This window comes from Dipodomys spectabilis, unplaced genomic scaffold (assembly GCF_019054845.1).
Source record: "Dipodomys spectabilis isolate Male_0828 unplaced genomic scaffold, ASM1905484v1 ptg000669l, whole genome shotgun sequence".
NCBI classification, from domain to species: Eukaryota; Metazoa; Chordata; class Mammalia; order Rodentia; family Heteromyidae; genus Dipodomys; species Dipodomys spectabilis.
Window position 1 is genome coordinate 3,501,630 of NW_024871346.1, and position 20,563 is coordinate 3,522,192.

The 20,563-nt window shown below is 45.7% G+C and overlaps 1 protein-coding gene across 1 annotated transcript in view; it reads left to right on the plus strand.

The window, feature by feature from the left end:
- Tnfrsf21 (TNF receptor superfamily member 21) overlaps positions 1–12,099 on the plus strand; it is a 50,175-nt gene extending 38,076 nt beyond the window's left edge. Inside the window, exons 5-6 of the mRNA XM_042671896.1 lie at positions 10,171–10,399; positions 11,751–12,099. Of these exons, the coding sequence (XP_042527830.1) occupies positions 10,171–10,399; positions 11,751–11,980 (459 nt within the window). The 3' untranslated portion in view covers positions 11,981–12,099. The remainder of the gene's footprint in view (positions 1–10,170; positions 10,400–11,750) is intronic.
- Positions 12,100–20,563: the final 8,464 nt, after the last annotated feature.

Genomic DNA, 20,563 nt, shown 5'->3' on the forward strand with positions numbered 1-20,563 from the left:
AGAGGCTGTGGAGGAACTTCTGGGTTGGGAAGAGACATGGACACTACAGAGAGAGAGAGAGAGTGTGTGTTGTATGGGAAAGACCAAAGTCTGGGCATAGTCTTTAGACTTCAGTGACGTGTAAGGCTGTTCCACTTATTACCACATTGTTAGTCAATATAAAGTTCTGTTGAGCACCAGCAGCGTGGCTGATACCCACAGATTCCACAGGGGATGCAAACATGGAAGTAGAGTCCCACAAAGGAGCACAAGCTACAGTAGAATTACATGTGAAAAATTCAAAAGGCCCTGAAGGGGCTGGGAAGGTGGCTCAGTGGTAGAGGGCTGGCCTTGCATGCCTGAGGCCCTGAGTTCGATTCCTCAGCACCACATAAGCAGAAAAAGCCAGAAGTGGCGCTGTGGCTCAAGTGGTAGAGCGCTAGCCTTGAGCTGAAGAGCTGAGGGACAGTGCCCAGGCCCAGAGTTCAAGCCCCTCGATCACCACCACCACCACCAACCTAAAGAGCTCAGAAGGAGCAGCCCCTCAGCCCGCAGAGAAACACACAGAAAACTAGAGCAGATGTATAGTTGTTTGAAAAGACTGGTTTCTTTGGGTCTTCTTCCTCAGATCCTCCCATTTGTTTCTATGTGGCCAGCCCCGCCTGCCTTGTCAATCCTTGCAGAATATGTCTGTCTTGCTTTCTTCCTTGTAGAAAGCTTTAACTGTTAAATTAAAGGTACATGAATGAGGTTTTAATTCCCATTCTACGTCAGGTGCTGAATCTCCCAGAAGGAATGGAAGGGACTGGCAGGTCTAAGAACTTCACTCTCCATCCAAAAAGCTTACATCTTGATCTTGTCCCTCATTGCGTGACCTTGAGTGAGTCTGCTTGTGTCCAGGCCTCAGTTTCTCTGGAGCTGCCTTGTAAGAATCTCAGGAGAATTAGAGAAGACCGATATAAACAATCCAGTCTTGCACTTGACATTGAGTAGGGGCCTTGGGGAATCCCAGAGACTTGTCTAGGTTGGATCAAATATACTTGGCACATTACAGAGAAAGCGACCAGTGTGTTCTTTGAATATCTGTCCTACCCCGAGCTCGCTCTGGTGCTTTGCCCCTGTGCTTTTTCAGCAAGCTTCATGGCCCTGTGGCATCTCGAGGTGGATATTGTAATCAAGACAATCAAGACATGTTATCTCCTTGGGTCCTGTATTAGCTGGAAACTGCATGTTATTATGTGTACCCCTGAGAAAGAAAGAAAAGCATTGTTAATTGTAGTAGACAGTGGTAAGATACGGTTATGTAAGTTACAAGGTTTGATATCCCTACTTCAGAGATGTTAAGGTATGAAAAAAGATGCATGATCAAATTAAAGTATGGAAGATGAACTTGGTGTAGGAGTAGGTTGTTAGAAGAACCCCCTGGAAGACATAGATTCCTGGGCTCTTTATTCAAATATACTCTCCTTTTCTAAGGAACAGATTTCATTATCGTTATTACTGTTGAGGTCGTAGTAAACGATGAGATGGCTTAACATGGACAATTTAACACCTTCTATACTAAATGGAAAGGAACCGAGTATCAAAACAGAGGATTGTTCCTCAAGACTCAGATTGTTTTGTAGGAGGAGTAACGTGAGCCAGACTTTAGAACATGTTCTGTGAAACTGCTTTGTGACAGATGGAAGGGGGTTCTTTCTCTCTCTCTTTCGATTCCTCTGTCTCTAAGACCGAGACTGCGTCTAACATTTAAGAGGCTGAGTCATCTATTACTTGATGTTTTAATCCCACCTTCTGGCTTCTCAAAAAGTGCATTGGGAGGAAATCAGAATCAATTTCTTCTGAAAAAAAAAAAAAAAAGAACATTTTTCCATCTTTTACCAGTGCTTGGAGAACACATTTTCTTTTTTGTTTTTTTTAAGCCCAAATATATAATGAGGTGAGATTATTAGCTTCCATCTCAGCCTGACTTCTATCTGCTATGGTGAGAGACTTTATAGAACCTAGTGTCAATATTGAATGAGCTCCTGATGAGGAATTGTGTGGTGTAGACAGTAGATATCATTGTATCTCAGTTCCTTCCAGGGTCTTAATGGCTTAGTCCTCACTTATTTCCTTCCTTGGAGAAAAAAGACAGACGGCACTCGTGATTTCTGGGCTGAGTCAGAAGGCCAGCCAGGATGGCAGTAATCAAATAATGTGATCACCAAGAAACATGGTGGAATTTGTTTTTGGTTTGATAATCAAAAGAGTAGGTAAGGCTCTTAGAGAAGAATGTCAACCACAGAAGACATTCAGAGCCGATCTGATGACTTAATAAAGCTTGGGCTGCTCGTGCAGCTCTGGGGTGGAGGGCTTGTGTGTTACATACAGTATTACAGTGTCCAGACCCCAGCACTACAAAAAACAGAACAACAAAACTCCAAAACAGTGAATCCATAAAGGCAACATAAAATATAAGTAAAGGCAGCAAGCATCCTTCCATTCAAGACAGTAGCTGGAGGAAATTGCTTGCACTTAGGGTTAACTTCTGAAAGGAAAAAAAAAAATTTATGAAATAAGAAAATGGACAGTGTCACAAACAAGACAGCACACAGAAAAGGAAATCCTTGTAAACTTACTGGGATTGCTAGTCTTGCCAACTCGCAGAGAGGAAGAGGGATGGCATTCTAGGGTTGCGATGGACTAAAGAAAGGCAATTAAGTTAAAGCAGTCTGGATGGGCTATGGGCCGGGTCTCCTCTAGTACGCTCAGCTGATCTGATTCCACTTGTAGGACCGGCCCCGCACACATTCACACACACTCAGTGGAGCAAGTTCTAGAGGACCCATTAATGTTATTTCTACAAGCAACAGGGTGCCCTTCACTAGACAACTGATTACATAAGTCCTAGACATCTTTCAGTGGAACAGTATGCAGTCCTCAAAAGGAGTGAGTCAGCTGCTTATCTGCTAACCTCAAGAGTTGTTTTGTTCCTATTCATTGCTCGGGAGTGAGTAGGGACTGTCTCTGGAAGCCGGTGCTGGGAAGTGGTAACAGTGTTGGTTGTCATCAGGGAGGACAGCTGAGTGAGACTGAGGCCTGCAGGCAGAAGGTCCTTGTGGAATTGTGTCCCACCCGTGTGTCACTTCTGATGACCAACCCAGGGGGTGGATATATTAAACATCACTTATGAACCACAGGGGTCAAGTTCCAAAAAACAAAAACAAACCCGAGGCAGGAAGATGGACGGGAGGCTTCTCACCTCTAGGTCTTAGTGCCTGTGAAATGACTTTCTCTAACCCAGGTCTTCAGGCAACCTTAGGAAGGTTTGTACAACTTGTTTTCGTGGGTAGAACTGAGAAAGCTCCCTTGTAACCTTTACTTCCTTTTTCTCTTTTTTGTTGAGAAACTAGTTGGTGAGTCAGCGTTAAGGTTAGTGTTGGCTGACTGGACACCGGCCTGCCGAGCAGTGGGGCGGAGTCTCCCTCCTTTCCCTCCTTCCCTCCCTCCCCAGCAAACTGGTTCTTACCAGCCCCAGCAGCATTGAGCCGGACTTCTTGAGTCTTTCTGTAGCCTTTCTCCTGTGCACCCGGGAAAGAAACAATCCTTTTGCTTCCGGCAAGGATTGGCCAACGCACATTTATGTACAAGTATAGCCCTTAGGTTCCGTTTTGACATTTAACTCTTTGAAATGATGGGCAGCCCTCAGCGAGACCTTGGTGCACAGCATTCTGGCCGACCAGGTTGGCTCGGGTTGCAGGGACCTAGAGGATGGTGTGCCAGCGCCCCAAGCCGTGCACTGTCTGTCTCCAGTAAGGGTGTGGTTGGAAGGAAGCCCTTTCCCCGGTCCTGTGCCCTGCTGGATCTAGGAACGGCCACGACACCCCTTAAAGTAACTCACCAGTAGTTGGGGGGCGTTTGTGAACCGGGCTAAACTTGGCTTCCTTTTGCAGATGCTGCCGGGGCTCCGGGCTCAGTGTTGAGTCATCTGTGCCTTGGCTGTGGTCTGGCCCCCGGGGTCCTGGGGATGCTGAGCAGAGCATATTGGCATTCTTTCTGTTCCTAGTCCAACCCCTGGCCTTCGGTGACCCCCGGGAGATCCAGACAGCAGGGGGCGCTCTGCTGTCAACCTGTTAATTGGGGCTTGAGAGTCAAGGGTTAGCTCTGTTCCCTTCTTATGCAATAAAGGCTTCTCCTTGCAGCTGTCTCCTGAGGTCTGGGCCAGGCAGGAGAGAAGGAAGAAGGAAAGAAAACACCCCGCGGCTCTGGCCAGACAAACAAGCTTAGGAAAAGTTGGGGGAATTTCTGTCTTACAGTTATTTGGCTCTTGACCCTTCTTTTTCAATGTTTTTTTTTTTTTTTTGGTCATTATAACTTAGAAAGAGGATCGATGAAACACAGAGAACACACAAACCCTCATCAACCTACCGAGTGGACTCATCAGTCATTCACATTGTCTCCTTATGCATCCATGGATGTCTGTTTCTATTCTGCAGTCCCATTTGTGAGGCCTCCCCTCCATTCCTTCCACACAGTAACCCTTCTTTGAAAGGTTGAGGTGTCATTGTCTCTCTTTCCATTGTAAGGGCTTTTTTAGCTGTTGTTGTTTTGTCTGCGAAAGCTTTTGCTGAGGGCAAATAGGGATTGTATCTTGGCTTGGTTTGGCTCTTTCCCTGGATTGGGCCTAACAAGAATTCACACTTGAGACAATCTTCTGGGCTTTACCGAAACCAACCTTCCCATTTTTGGGGAGAAGAGGAGTGTGGAGATGATGATATAGTTGCTCTTTTTAAGGGAGATAGCACTACATACGAATATTCTTCATTGTCTGAACTTAGGAATTGAATAGACTCAGATAATTTTCTTTTTTTTTCATATTTTTTATTGTGAAAATACCGTAAAGAGGGGTTACAATTACATGGGCAAGATAATGAGTACATTTCTTATCAAGCATTGTAGCCTCCTCCTTTGTTTCCCCTTCCCATCCCATCCTCCCCCCCACCCCCCTTAACCTCCCCCCCCACCAAAGTTGTAAAGTTCATTTTTGATATAACGACTTGTACATCTCATTGTTGCAATGGGTCCACCTGTATCCCTATTTAAACGATTTGTTTTTTCCCTTCCCCTCCACAAGTTATAACATCAAATACAGTGAAAGCAGGGGTTATACCATGGGGGAGGGACATACAAAGCAACAAATAATTTTCTTATCTGAACCTTCATTTGTAGGTAACATCCTGGAGCCACGTAGGTTTGGATAGTAAGCCATTCCTCATCATCTGAATTCCTGTTCTCTGACACAGGGGTTCATAAGCTCGGACATCGAGTGCTGCTTATAAAATTGTTTGAAGGAATCCTTGTCATGGACAGCAAGGAGGCTAGGACAAGTAGGAAGCTCACACACACACACACACACCCCCATCTGAAGTTCCTGCATACGCCTGTGGATAGCCTGAGATCTAATTCTTGAGCGTGATTACAAGAGCAGCTGGGAGCGTGGGAAAAACAGGCTGGAGATAATATCACAACCCTGACATAGTTGTCGTTTTACATTTACTTGTGTCTATAATTCCTGAGAGATAAACCTTTGGTGGAAATTGAATTTGTTTTTCCTACTGGCCACTCATCTGTTAGGATCTGCAGTATTTTCAAATAACAAAATTATTGGGCCTGGGTAGAAGTGTCTGGTTTACAGAATCTCATGTTTATCTCGGGATAGTCCTCCAGCCAGAGTACACCCTCTGTTGAGGTACTTGTCGACCCTCTGGTCAATCCCTCTAGTTAAGTCCTGTGGTCACGTGATTGCTTCTAATCCGTTTACAGTTTGTCAACTTCCTCACGTGCTGTAGGTCCAGACAGGGAAGTGACAGGGTTCAGGAATGTAGGTAACTTTGCCGTTGGACAGCCTGGACCCATATCTGTGACCTTGGACCCAGGTTCTGTGACCTTGGGCAGGAGCCCCACTTTGCTCAGCTGTACCTGGGGTGAAGACTGTAGGTCACAGCTATGTTGGGTTGAATCATCTGGCGCCATGTTGGTGATGTCTTCTTTCTTACCACCCCCTTTGTCCCTTTCCATGAGCTCGTGGAACAGCAATTACTTTCACTTGGATTTAGAAGTGAGCTGTAACAAACCACGGTTAAAGCAATAGAGACTCCTTCAAACGTAACGTAGAGCTTTTGCTTTTCTCAAAGCCTTAGGTGGGATCTAGAGGGAATGGTGGACCAGAGGATGGCTTTGGACCATCGGAAAGCAGCTTTATTCTGGAGACCCTCAGGCAGATCTTGGGGAGAGTGGGCTTGGTAATAGCCACTGGTGAGATAGTGCCAGAAGCCATGGGGTTAATTAGTAAGGCCCTGTCTGCAGGCTGGCAGGGAGCCCCCTGGCTGGGTCATAAACGCTTCATGGCAGGGGCTCACTGATGCATCGAAATTGTTAATTTAGTTTTTACGAAAACAGATTGCACAGCCACAGGGACGCTGGAATTGGGCGTAATTGAAAATAAATCAGTGGTAAACCTTGAGTGAGCCAGTTGGAGGCAACTTGGGAAGGAAAAAGGGGGTTTGTGTGGGAAGTGAGGGTTGAGGTGTGTGCAGATGAAGGATGGATTCCATCCGTAATTCAAGCGGAAGCAGCCTACAGGTCGCCTCGTCTAACCCTTTTGCTTTAGAAATGAGGAGGCAGCTCTGATGGAGGAAGTGCACAGATAGTTGGCGATGATATGCCTTCCCTTGTCCCTCGGAGTGGTTTTCTGGGACGTTAGCTGTGGGAATGGAGGAACGTGTGCTGAAACAAATGTGGGGCGCCAGGCCACTCCCACTTGGGTGTGTTCTCGGGAAGGCTCAGAGGAAAAGAGAGCTTGCTGCGTTTCCCTGCCAGCCCACCGTGATCGCCCACTGCTCCTGCCTCACACGTCCCCGGGAGCCAGGGAGCCAACGTGTTCCTTTCCTGCCTGGGCCCGGGGGAGTTCCCGTCTGCTAAGAGAAGTGGGGAGCTGGTTTTGAGGTTGAGTTTCTGGTGGTAAATTGGTTGAGGGCCCAAAGTGGGCAGTTGGGTTTTAGGGCTGGGGTTGTGAATTGGGAGGCGTGGCTGGCAGAAAAGGCCACAAGACTGTCTCCGTGAAGCTGGGGATGCTGGCCCTCACCATGATCTGGTGACACAGGGGCCTAGAGGAGGCAGACTGCAGCTTGTGCACGCGCCCTGGAAGCAAGTGAGACTATTCTAAAATACCCAGTGGGAAACTAGGCTGGACGTGTGGCTCAGCAGTATCGAGCCAGCCTTGTATGTTCAACCCCCAGCAACACACACACACACACACACACACACACACACACACACACACACACACACACACACACACACACACACACACACACACACACAGAGGAAATTTGGAAAGCTCAAAGATACTTAAGGAATAAATTGAATCCTTTACTATTGTGTGTTTGTGCTCAAAGCTTTTTAAAGAAAAGTAAGACCCTCGGTAAGGAAATTGGCTTTCTTGTTTAGATAGTTATCTCTTGCTTTAGTGTCTCTGTCTTACATTAGATGTTCTTTTCTTGTAGAACCGTGAACTTTCATAATTGATTAAAAAAATAAAACTGATTCAATGGAGTCCTATGAGTTGATTTTCTGATTAGTGATACCACTTGAAAATCAAGGCCTGGTCCCTTTACAGCATGCCGACTAGCTGTGATATGTGGTAACTCTTAGGAGGGAAGAAGTTTCTGTGAGCAGCTCCGTCAGGCACACCTGGTAACGGAGTAGGTTTCTAGGAAGCTGCCTGTCACGTGGTTTCACCGGCTTGCAGCTCCATTGTGGCGCTTACACCATTCATAGGACCAACACCCATTCACTCAGCTCGGTATTAGCTACGGAGAGAATCTGCTCTAAATCATGCTGGACGGCGTGTGCTTAATTCCCACCGTTTGGTAAAACTGGGGGAGTGACGAATGATTTCATTTTGAAATGAGTTCTGGAAAGAGGTGGGTGGACTTCGTCTGTTGTCATGGGGTTGCATGTAGGAACTTCTTTTCAAAGGAAGAACAGTGCTCTATATTGATGGATCTGTCTCCCGGTATTAGGTTCCTGAGAACCAGAATGTAGACAAGTGTCCATTGTCTATTGTGGGCCTAAAGAAGTGTATTGGTATGAATGGGCATGGACGTGTCCGGGGAGGGGGCGTAGGCCGGGATCTAGTGAATTAAAATATTCAAGTCACACACGTCATGTGTGCTGTCTGAGTCAGCAGGTTGCACTGAAGCAGAAGCGGGTGTGGGTGGTGGTTCTGTGGAGCAGTTCTGGTAGAATATTAAACATGTTCTTCACAAGCTGCAGCCGGTGGCGAGAACTTCTCAGGACTTCTCAGAAGCTGCGACAAGAAGTAGACCTTATGTGTCCTCATGGCAGTTCTTGGAGATGAGACTCAGTGTCTTGGATGAGGGGCTTGTGACTATTCGGTTGAAGTGATGAGAGTTCTAAGCGATGGGTCGGTGCCCACCACTCCTCAACCACTCCCCAACTCTGGTCATCTGATTTCCAGTTGTTCGTGCAGCCTAGAAAACCTCATTAAAAACTAAAGCCCACAAGTGGTAGAGCCGCAGGCCTTGAGCCGAAGAGCTGAGGGCACAGCACCCAGATGTCAGTATATGCGTTTGGTTCTATGTGGTTCTGAGGAACCAAACCCAGGGCTTCATGCATGCTAGCCAAGCACACTACCACTGAGCCACCTTCCCAGCCCAACCCCAGTGCTCTTTTTTTTTGGTCGGTCATGGGGCTTGAACTCTGGGCCTGGGCGCTGTCCCTCAGCTCTTCAGCTCAAAGTGAGCGCTCTACCACTTGAGCTACAGTGCCACTTCTGGTTTTCTGGTTGTTTATTGGAGATAAGAGTTTCATGGACTTTCCTGACTTTTCCGGCTGGCTTTGAACCACAATCCTCAGATCTCAGCCTCCTGAGTAGCTAGGATTCCAGGCGTGAGCCACCGGCGCCTGGCCCCAGTGCTTTTTTGTTGGTGTTTTTGCTCTAGGGGATCTGTCTCTTGATAAAAGTAGAGTATTATCCTCCTCAAATCTTACTGCATTAGAGTTGGTATCTCCTTTTAGAGTTAATGGTGTTTGCTGAAAACTATTTGCTCACACTGGAGGGAAATAAATTGAATATCTAAGATTGCTTTCAGCTGCACAAAATTAATTATATTTTAAATTGTGGCCCTTTGTCCTCAGCCCATGTCAGTTCCAATGTCCTGTTGTAACAGTTGGGGTGTATGCCTTCTAATTTTTTTGTGTGTTTGTTTGTTTCTTTGTTGAGACAGTTGTACTAATTTGCCCAGACCAGCCTTCAACGTACAGTCTTCCTCCTTCAGCCTCCGAGAGTAGTTTGGATGTCAGGCGTTGTTCATGGGTTTCCTGATTGTGTGTGTCTGTGTGTGCCTGTGCTGTGTCTGTGTCTCAGGGTATGTGCCCATGTGTGTGCATGTGTGCGTGCTGATAATGGGGCGTGAGCTCAGGGGCTGGGTGGAGTCCGGGTGTTTTTTCTCTGAACTGGTGCTCTGCCACCTGAGTAACAGCTTTTTGGTGGTTAATTTGAGATAAGAGACTCACAGACTTTCCCACCTGGGTTGGCTTCAAATCCTGATCCTCAGATCTCAGCCTCCTGAGTAGCTAGGATTACAGGCAAGGGCCGCTGGTGCCTGCTGGGTCTCCAACTTTTGAAAAACTTACACATCTACTCACCTGTGCTTTTGAATGGGTTAAAATACAGTATTATCTAGCTTTTTTTTTTTTAAACTTCCACAGGTTTGAATTAGTAAAAGGAAAGATTACTTAGTAATTGAGTGTATTTTAACCAATAAGCCTTTGCTTCAGTTTAATAATAAAACCAGTATCGAATAATATTGTTGTAATACAACAAGATTACACAAATCATTATAATGTAATACCAAAGAAACAGGACCAAAATCAAGCAAGTAATACATGCAGTTATTCCTTGTTTTATCAACATTGAGCCATGGAGACTATTTTGTACATGTATGTGTATATCTCACAACAATACAGTGTTATGGACAGTTAAAATGGAAGGATTGACAGTATTGAATGGAAGTAAGAACTATTTGAGAAGGACTTTTTGTTTCCATGGAGGTTTATTTTGTTGTTGTTTTTTCCGTCTGTAATTGTTCACAAATAACCCTTTTTCTCTTTACTCTTCCACAGTTGGAAACAGACAAACTGGCTCTCCCAATGAGCCCTGGGCCGCTGAGCCCGAGCCCCATCCCCAGTCCCAATACGAAACTTGAGAACTCCGCTCTCCTGACCGTGGAGCCCTCCCCGTTGGACAAGAACAAGGGGTTCTTCGTGGACGAGTCCGAGCCCCTTCTGCGCTGTGACTCCACGTCCAGCGGCTCCTCGGCACTCAGCAGGACCGGCTCCTTTATTACCAAAGGTACGGCAGGGGAGGTCTGGGCAGGCCTCGGGCTGCTTCCTGCCTGGCTCTACCATCTGCTTGCAGCTTGGAGCTTTGGGATGACGGGCCCAGGGAGATCTGGCCTCACTCCCAGACCAGACTGGCCTCGGGGAAGCCGCTTCACCTAGAAAACCTTTACGGCAGGGCGGGAGCGAGGAGATGTGCGTGTCACCCTTGTCCTCTGGTGCTGGGGACAGGTGATCCGAACAAGTCGGGCAGGCTTTTTGAAAATTACTTACCAGGATTGAGCATATAACCGATCTTGAATTAGAGGTATACTGTTGGTGAGTAAACTGTACCCTAAAATTCCCTTTATGTGCTGGTTGATAGTGGCTCATGCCTGTAATCCGAGCTACTCAGGAAGCTGAGATCTGAGGATTGAGATTCAAAGCCAAGAGACTCATTATTTCCAGTAAACCAGTCAACCAGCCAAACATTGGAAGTGGAGATGTGGCTCAAATGGTAGTGTGGTAGTATGCCAGCATTGAGCAAAAAACACAAAGCCCATTTCTGATATACCACACAATCCCTTTAAGCAAATAGTGTTTTACAAACAATGGATTGCAATGCCTAGCAAATTAATTGACCCATTTTATTTCTAACAGTGCAGTAGGGAGTTAGCATACACACCAAGTAGACAATAGTTTTGAGTTACAACTTCCCTAGTTTTTAGGTAATTCCATTTATGTTTTCATGAAAGGGTATTTTTAATAGCTTTCATCGTACATAATTTATAAAGTTCCTACTATTCTGTATATTTCACACATTTATATTAATCTATTTTGTATTTGTGTGGAATATTAGTATTTTCATTTAGATTTATGTCACACCTGCTGTAGAGAGAGACTTGTGTAATTTTAGGAAGGGATATAATTCTTCACCCCCATGGAAGGTATGATGTAAGAAGCAATATTTTCTCATTTACATGCTCTCTCAGTTTGGTCTTAAAAGTATAGCAGCATAGTCATAAAGCCTGATAAACAGACTACCTTGGCTTGGAATTTTTGTAAAAGAAATGGGCCAAAGTGTAGATGCATGACAGATGGAAAAAGTAATAAATATGTTTCTTTTAAATACATTTCAACATCTTTCTCCTGACAATCAGGAAAATGTAGAAGCCATCCAAGTCTAGGCAGATGTCACCTTAATGATCCACTCAAGCAGTTCTTTGATCTCTACAAGTAAAACACTGTTGTGTAAAATATGCCTGAGAGTCACACACTAATTGGCTGTGAGAAGAGAGGGTAGACTCGCCTTGGGGAATCCCCACCCCCAGCACAGCCCTGCTCACCGGCCTCTCCCCCTCCTTCCCTCACCTCTGTTGCTGCAGAAAAGAAGGACACAGTGTTGCGGCAGGTACGGCTGGACCCCTGTGACCTGCAGCCGATCTTCGATGACATGCTCCACCTCCTGAACCCCGAGGAGCTGCGCACCATTGAAGAGATCCCTCAGGCTGAGGACAAACTGGACCGGCTCTTCGAGATCATTGGAGTCAAGAGTCAAGAAGCCAGTCAGACCCTCCTGGATTCCGTGTATAGCCATCTTCCTGATCTGTTGTAGAGCACACAGACACTGCATTCTGGAAATCAACTTAGTGGCAGGGTGGTTTTCTTTTGTTTCTTCCCCCTCCTCTCCCCGCCTCCCCCCTTCAAATGTGTGTTTGCGTGTGTGTGTGTGTGTGTGTGTGTGTGCGTGCGTGCGTGCATGCGTGTGTGTGTGTGTGTGTGCGTGTGTGTGTGTGTGTGTGTATGTGTTTGTGTATGTGTTTAACAGAGTATATGGCCAGTGCTTGGGTTCTTTCTTGGTACTTCTTTTCTTGGCTCCCTTCCTTTTCCCTCTTTTTCCCCTCCTCTCTTTTCCTTATGGGAAGTTAGTTTATAAGTCTTTTCAAGATTTAACTGTTGCAAAAAAAAAAAAAAACCACCACTAAAGTTTTTAAGTTTCATATTTTCTGGGTGTTTTTTTTTTTTTTGCCTTCTTATGTATTTTCACAATTGTTCTGTGCACTTTAAATCCACTTTGCTTGCCGCCAGTACGGTGTGACTCTCCTTACACACTGGATTGTGAGGCTCTTTCTAACTCCTTCAGAGAGTAATGGCATCTTGTGAATTCTATAAGCATCCTGTCTTTCAACGTCCATCCCTGCTCTTTTGTGTTTAAATAAGACTCTTCATGTTTTGATTTGTCCTTTACAAATGTTCTTAAGGATTAAGCAAATTGAAGACCCTGTTAAGTTACTGTAATGCACTTAGATGTTGAGTTCTCTTTCACTATGCCTTGTCTATTATCATATTCATGGCTGACACTTGACACACTTGCTGATTGTATGGTTTTCACTGTGTAGAATGCTTGACTACTTGTGCTTTTCTTAATGCTAATATGCTCTGGGCTGGTGAAATATCCTTAAGCCATCAGGACTTACTTGCTATTTCAGTGGCTTGACACCTGGGCCACCAAAGAACTTGAACTTCATCTTTTAGGGACTGAGTTGTTCGGGAACACATTGCTGCACTTTGGAAAAACAAAACTGTGTGCCAGTGGCACCTTTTCCCATAGAAAATGTGCCCAGCTTTGCTTTCAAAGATGCCCTTGTTTTTATACACACATAGTTGGTAGGTCTAGCCTGCCCTCGGGCCTTGCTGGATTTCCTTCATCATCCAATCACTTTAATTAAAAATGGCTGCGGCTGTAAGAACTCTTGTCTGATATATTTACAACTATGCTCCCATTTATGAATCTACCCGCCAATGCTCAGTGGTCAGATTCTAATGCAAAGATGGTGTGGATTCACTCTGTGTGAGCGGGATGTGTGGGTAATCGTGAGGAACCGATGATCAGAAAAATGCCTTCAAGTGTACTAATTTATTAATAAATATTAGGTGTTTGTTACTTGGGTAGTTTGGGTGTATTTAATCCCTAACACTCATTCTTTGTACATGCATTCTGTTATGACCCTGTGATTAGTCATTTGGAAAAGTATGTGTATACTAAAACCTTTACCCTCCTTATCTGTGAACCATGCAAGTTAGCAAAGTCCGTTTAACTGGAAAGGTACCTGGTGGTTCATGGAGAAGGAATCAGGTGAAAATACCAAGCCTTTCTTGAACTCTTGGGCTCCTATTTTTTAGACAGACCCTATTTTTAAGAATTGAGAACCTGGAGGTAGAAATGTGCAGATAAGGGATGGGAAGGTGGCTCAGTGGTAGAGTGCTTGCCTAGCATGCACGAAGCCCTGGGTTTGGTTCTTCAGCACCACATACACAGAAAAGGCCAGAAGTGGTGCTGTGAATCAAGTGGTAGAGCGCTAGCCTTGAGCAAAAGAAGCTGAGGGACAGCGCCCAGGCCCAAGAAGTGTGCAGATAATGACTGGGCCCTGTGTTCTAACTCGTGTCCTTCCAAGACATGACGCGTGGGAGGCTCTGCATCACAGGCTTCTGTTGGATCACAGAGGGGCACTGGAGGGGAGGTCGGGGGCAACGTCCCTCTGCTCAGTGCCTGTCCCCGGAGCTTCACTCGGGGCCGTGTTTCTGCAGGATTCCCACTGCATCAGCATTTTTCACTTCCTCTTTCAATGAGAAGCTGGAGCTGGGTGGTGCCCGTCTGTGCCCTTGGACACCCATGTGAACAGCCAGAAGTGTGGCTCTGGTGTCATCCTCTCCCACATGACTGGTTTCTGGAGAATCCTTGTGCCTTCCGTCTGTTCATGTTTGCGGTTTTACATTTTGCAATGTGCTCAGTTTATGAAACCCACATAACGGGGAAAAAGGTACCGTTATTATGCCCATTGTGCAGATGAAAATAGACTTACCTATAAAGCTAGGATATCTGCGTGAAGACATCTTAGGGAGGAGACGTTGAGTTGGCTGATGGTTTCAGAGGCGTCAGTCTGTGGTTAGCTGGCTTCCTCGCTCTCGGGCCTGGCGGAAGGTGTTAGGAAGCACCGCTGCTTGCTTCATGGTGGTCAAGAGACAGAATAAGGCAAAAGGTCTGGGGCAAAATAATCCCTTCCGAGACTCACCCCCAGAGACAGACTTACGAAGTCCTGCTTCCTAGTAGCCCATTCCGTTAAAACTTAACTCCTCAAATGGATCAACTAGTGAGTGGCCCTCATGATTCAGTCACTTCTCAGTCATTCACCAGACCTTCAACACATGAACATTTTAGGGGGACTACTGCATATCCAAACCATAATACCAAGAAACGTGCTTAAGGCCTCTTAGCAAAGTAATAAACAAATCAGGCATGAATCTGGGATTTCTGAGTATCTAAATCTAAGATTTGTTCATTCTGCTTAAGAAAGACCAGCAACCAGAAACCCTCTGTGAGCTGAACCTGTGGGTACTGATTATGAACCCAGATGGGTTACAAGGAAAGCCCTGTTTATTTGGAAACTCAGCAAGAACTTCAGGAAGTTTAGGAGCGAGGTGATAGGTGTTGCTGGCCGAAGGCAGTTGTGATAATACAGAAAGGAGCTATCAAGCGTTTCTAGAAGAGAATACAACCTCCAGCTATGTTATTTAAATGCACAGGGCCAGGTGTATTAGCACCTGCCTGTAATCACAGCACTCGGGAGGTTGAGAACCAAGAGTTAAAGGATAGCCTGGGCTAAGTAATTAACAAGACCTAAAAAAAAAAAAAAGCCAAAGTAATAATTATCAAAAATGATTTAAAAAAAAAAAGTTCTGGTCAGAACCAATGGTGATCTCTGTACCTCAGTGTTCTCTGGTCCTGGCTGCCTTTCCCGGAGGAATGAAGCTGAGCTGGAAGGTCGGGGTAGGCTGGTGGGAGAGGGCACGGGTGAGGGTATAATAGGAAGGGGGCGGGGAGGTGATGGTTGGCTCAGCCAAAGATTGTAGGCAGGAGAGACTAGCTTCAGTCATTTGAAGGGCTAAACGGAGAATGATTTATAAAATGATGCTGTCCAGATACAATTAGATCAGGCTGCTTTGCTGCTTTCTACTGAGAGACTGGCCCTTCCTGAGGGAAGACATTGGACATACATCAGTGGTGCTCAGACTTTCAGGTAGATAGTAGAGGATGAACAGTCTGAAGAGAACGGGAGGTGAAATCCAGAATGAGCCTCTCCCGCTGGCTTTTGGTGGGGGGGCTACACTTGGAAAACTAGGTAGTCTAGATCCTTGCCACCAGCCCCTATGGCTACCACCAGCATTTGGAGTCAGGGTCGCTGCTTAGAAATGCATCACTGGCTGTTGCTTTGCTCCATCTCCGAGCCTGAGGAGGCCCTGAGCGTTGTAAGGAAGCGAGGGTCGTGAGACAGACATTGTTACCACGGTCTCGACAAGCAAGCCCTGGGTCCCAATTCAGAATTCGGATGTACAAGAAAGAGCCCTGATGCCAGAGAAAAGCAATTAGACAGATAATGCACTGCTGATGACGGAGGACCCAGGCTTGAGCAGGGCTAGAGACTTTACCTTCATTGTTGGGTGCAAAAGAAGTTGAAGGATGTAAGAGAGCTTCGGGGCTGACGGGGGCCCAGTGGGCCAGAGATGGACCTGGATTGTGAACCATCTGGGCTGTGGATGGACAGGGTCTGAAGTCCACACAGCAGCCTAAGAGGAGGATGTGCTTGGGACAAATTCCAGAGTAGGGGTGTGTCTTGGGGACCTAGGACTTGTAGGCTATAAGGTCCATTTCCCAGGTCTCATGATTTGAAAACCAGAGAGGGTTCCATGCAGGACTAGGATGGCAGAGATCAGCCAGGCAAGTGATGGTATAGAGACGGCTAGGAGCAAGGGGTGATTGGGCAGCCATGCCAAAAGGTGGAGCGTAGAGGTACAAACCCATTAAAAGTCTGAAGGAAGGGGGTTAAAGACAAGGGTTCTAGGTTCTTAGTACTCAGCCAACACAGCATTTCCTCTCTTAAAACCAAAAGTCGGTCCAGAGGGAAGGGTACCACTGAGCTTCCAGGTGAGGTGAGGGTTGGGTCGACAGCAGTTGAAGACCATGTCCTAAGAAGCCAGAGGGCCATGGGCTACACAGGGGGGAGGGGGGGAGAGAAAACTGGACAAAAATGGGGGAACAAATGAGTGGGAATGAATTCACATGTGGGGGCCGGGGAACTGGCGTGGTCCTTGTCTGGAACAAGATTATTACCAGAGCCCAAAGCTAAATCCCATAAAGCTAGAGAATTGAAATCTCACAAAGGATGAAACATCGTGTCTTTGAGTCATCCACTGAACGCGATGAGGTTTTAGTTCAGAAAGAGAATATTCTGGGTAGCTCTAAATTTCCGTGACCTGGAGTATTATGTAAATGGAAGGTACATTAGAGGTCATTTAGTCACGTATTTTACTCTTGCAGATTTCTAGTACATACTTGACTGCCATTCAAATTCATGACCCCTGGAACTGAAAACATCACCCATCAAGCCCTTAAGCTCTGTAGCAAGTCAAGTGCAACAACTCAAAAGTGTAGAACTTTCCACTGCCAAGCAAGTAGCGGCAGTGGTTGCAGCAGGAAAAGCGCGGACAGCAATAGCTGTCTCAAGGAGCCCCCCCCCCCCCCTTCACCAAGCCATTGGCAGCCCTGGCGTCCATCTTGAGTCCTGCTGATCTCTCCACAAGTTTCTATCCTTTCGCTGTGAAGAGAACATTTCCAGACATATTTCCACAGGAGTGATGTAGATACCATCCATTTTTATAAAGCCGCCCCACTACAAACAATTGTTTTCATCATCATCTTTTCCTTGCATACTTGCTTAACATTGTTGGGTCAAGTGACCCAAGAATATGAAATTAATGAGGTCTGCTCCAGTTTCTCTGGTTAAGCAAATGTTTGCAAACTAAATAAGCATACCTCATTGCCAGTTAGGTTCTCATGTAAGGACAGATCTTTAGGAAAGGGACCAGTCTCCAGTTAGCTATGCAAGACATGTACTGGTTTGGGGAGACTATATTCCTATAGGAGCTGATGCTCCGAGGTGAGAAGTGATCTATGAATCCATCATAGCTTCGTGTCTTCTCATATTGGAACTTCCTCTTCTACCAGCTCTGTTCCTACCCACTTCACTCCCATTATAAAATTGTCACCCCAGGTCTGTATTGTGCCTAGTCCTACATTATCAACTCCTTTCCCTCATATTTTTATTTAACCCCACTAACTGTTCAAATGCACTGGTCTAGACATATGGCACAATCGAAAGTTCCTTGAGCAGACTCAGGTTTCCTCCACAGAGCCTTGCCAGAAGTGTTTCTCTGTCTCCTGTGCTCCCCACCTCCTCCTCTCTTGGCCACTGCATTCACACTCGAGGTGCCGTCACCACCTACCACCTCTCCCTTCCCAGTGGATTGCTAGATGTTCCCACGTCCATTTGATCACGCCTACTGTGTGGGAGCCAGGAGCTCCTGCATCTCTGAGAGTCCCTACACAGGAAGTTAGAACCTTCTTAGGAAGCCAGAAGACTGGTTTGGAAGGAAGGCAGGACAGGAAGAAGGAAAAGCAGCAGGAGGAGGAGGAGGAGGATGGAAGACTACATACAAACAAGCAAGCCTGAACCCTGGTCAGGAGACAGTACCCATCTTGCTAGCCAGGTAGTAATTCCACTCTAATTGGAGCTTTTGAGACCCAGCCACGTGAGACCATTAAAGTAACAAACAACAGGGCAAGGTGCAAACACAGTGATGATAAATCAAGTGGCTAAGTATAAGGGCGAGAAACCATCAAAACAGTGTAGAATCGCTTGCTTGCTTTTTTATTTTTTGGTTTTGTTTCCCATCCTGGAAACCGGGTCTTTGGTTCTTTTCAAGGCCTCATCTCTCTCATTTAAGGAAAAGCAAATTTATAGAAAGCATATGTTTTCTCTTTCTCTTTGAAAGATACTCATCATGAAATGATACAGGGCCTTGGATAGGCTTCAAAACCATCTGGGCTTGGCAGGGAAAGAGTGGGAAGTAGATGAAAACAGCCTGGCTGGGTTGATCATTGTTGAATCTGGGTGACAGGTACCCTGGGGTTTATTAAATGCTTCTACTTTCGTGTGTGCTTGGAAGTACTCATAATAAAAAAAAAGTACAAAGTAAATCCTCATTGGGAACTATGAGTTCTTCTCCAGTGGAGGCCATTAAATATTAACTGAATGTTTATACGTGTCTTCCACAAGATGTAATACACACACACACAATGTGTCAGCTGCTTGACAGACACAAGACATTTATTATGATGAATGCCATTGTCTGTGCTCACTACTTCCTCCTCAGGCCTAGAAGCTGGCCTTGTTCAGGTATGATTCCGGGAAGATGTTGAAGGCCACGAGTGGCGTCCCAGCTGAGAAAGGGCAAAGCCTTCTCCTCCATTAGACTCCACTGAGGACCCCTCATCTATCAAATACCAGCAAGCCCGAGGACACTTTGCCACAGTCAGGCTAAATCCTGTTTCTTATTTTCAGAGATGTAGACTAGATCAGAATGCTCACCTCACAGGATGGTTGGAAGAGTGAGTGAGCACACAAAATTATCTAAAATGTAGTCTAGGATATGGTTATCATCCCATAAGTTTTACTGCTACACTTCCAGCTTTTCGTTAGCTAATTCTCTTGGATTTGTCTGCCTAGGTTGACTTTGAACCGCGATCCTCAGATCCCAGCCTCCTGAGTAGCTAGATGTGAGTCACCGATGCCCTGCTTTTTTTTTTTGTTTGTTTCTTTAAGTAGTTTTCCAAAAGATGTGCCATTTAACAAAGCAGTTTACAATTATAACTCGTCTTGATCAGTCACCTTCTTCAACCTTCTCACCCGCTTAAACCTACCCTGCCCTCACATTTTTCTTAGTTTTGTAGTATATACATTGAATTCTTGACCACATTCTCTCCTCACCTTCATTCATCTACCCCTCTCTTCTTAGCCCTACTCCTCCTCTTACATGTACCCATTACCTGGTGCTTATTTTGTTGGGCTTTGACTTTGTCTTTCTTAAAAATTACATTATTTAGCCCAATGCCAGTGGCTCACACCTGTAATCCTAGCTACTCAGGAGGCTGAGATCTAAGGATTGAGGTTCAAAGCCAGCCCAGCAAGAAATTCTGTAAGACTCTTTATCTCCAATAAACCACCAGAAAACCAGAAGTGGCACTGTAGCCCAAGTGGTAGAGGGCTAGCCTTGAGTTGAAGAGCTGAGGGACAGCGCCCAGGCCCAGAGTTCAAGCCTCTTGACCGACAAAATAGAGAAGGAAAGAAGGAAAGAAAGGAAAAAATACACTATTTGAGCTCTCCATACAGTCTACTATACTTTCATTAATAACCACTTGCATACCATCCAATGTGTTTCCTTATAGGTTTATACACACATTCTAGTACCACAAATGAGGAAAGTTTCTTGTTTCTCTGGGTCTGACTTACTTTACTTAATATCTTTTTTCTAAGTCTTTCTATTTCCTTTCAGTATCATTCTTTATTGTGTGTATATAGCACATTTTCCTCATCCATTCATCCACTGAGGGGCATCTGGACTGATTCCATACCTTGGCTATGGTGAATAGTGCTGCAATGACCATGGTTGTGCAGGTGGCTTTACTATAACCTTGTTTGTGCTCTATTGTATAAATGCCCAGGAGTGAGACTGCTGGGTCATAAGGTTCTATGTTTCTTTTTCTTTTTTTTTTTTTTTTGTCTGTTGTGGGGCTTGAACTCTGGGCCTGGGTGCTGTCCCTCAGCTCTTCAGCTCAAGGCGAGCACTCTACCACTTGAGTTACAGCGCCACTTCGGTTTTCTGGTGGTTTATTGGAGATAGGCGTCTCACGGTCTCTCCTGCCTGGGCTGGCTTTGAACCGCGATCCTCAGATCTCAGACTCCTGAGTAGCTAGGATTACAGGCGTGAGCCACCAGCGCCTGGCCTATGTTTATTTTTCTAAGGAACCTCCATACTGCTTTCCAGGGTGGTTGAACAAGCTTTTTAAGTGATGTCTTGAGACATATCAATATGGATTGATAAGGAAGGATTTGTGGAGGAATTCAGTCCCACCTTGATGAACAAGTAGCTTATTTTAAGACAGAGGAAGAAGGCCAGATTTTGAGAGGGGAAGAGGAAAGACAACAGGGCTAGAAATGAGCCCACAGCAGTCAGGAAACAGTGGGGAGGTGGGCAGGGTAAAGTTGTGTGGAGGGGAGGGGAGAAGGGTAGTATGGGCATG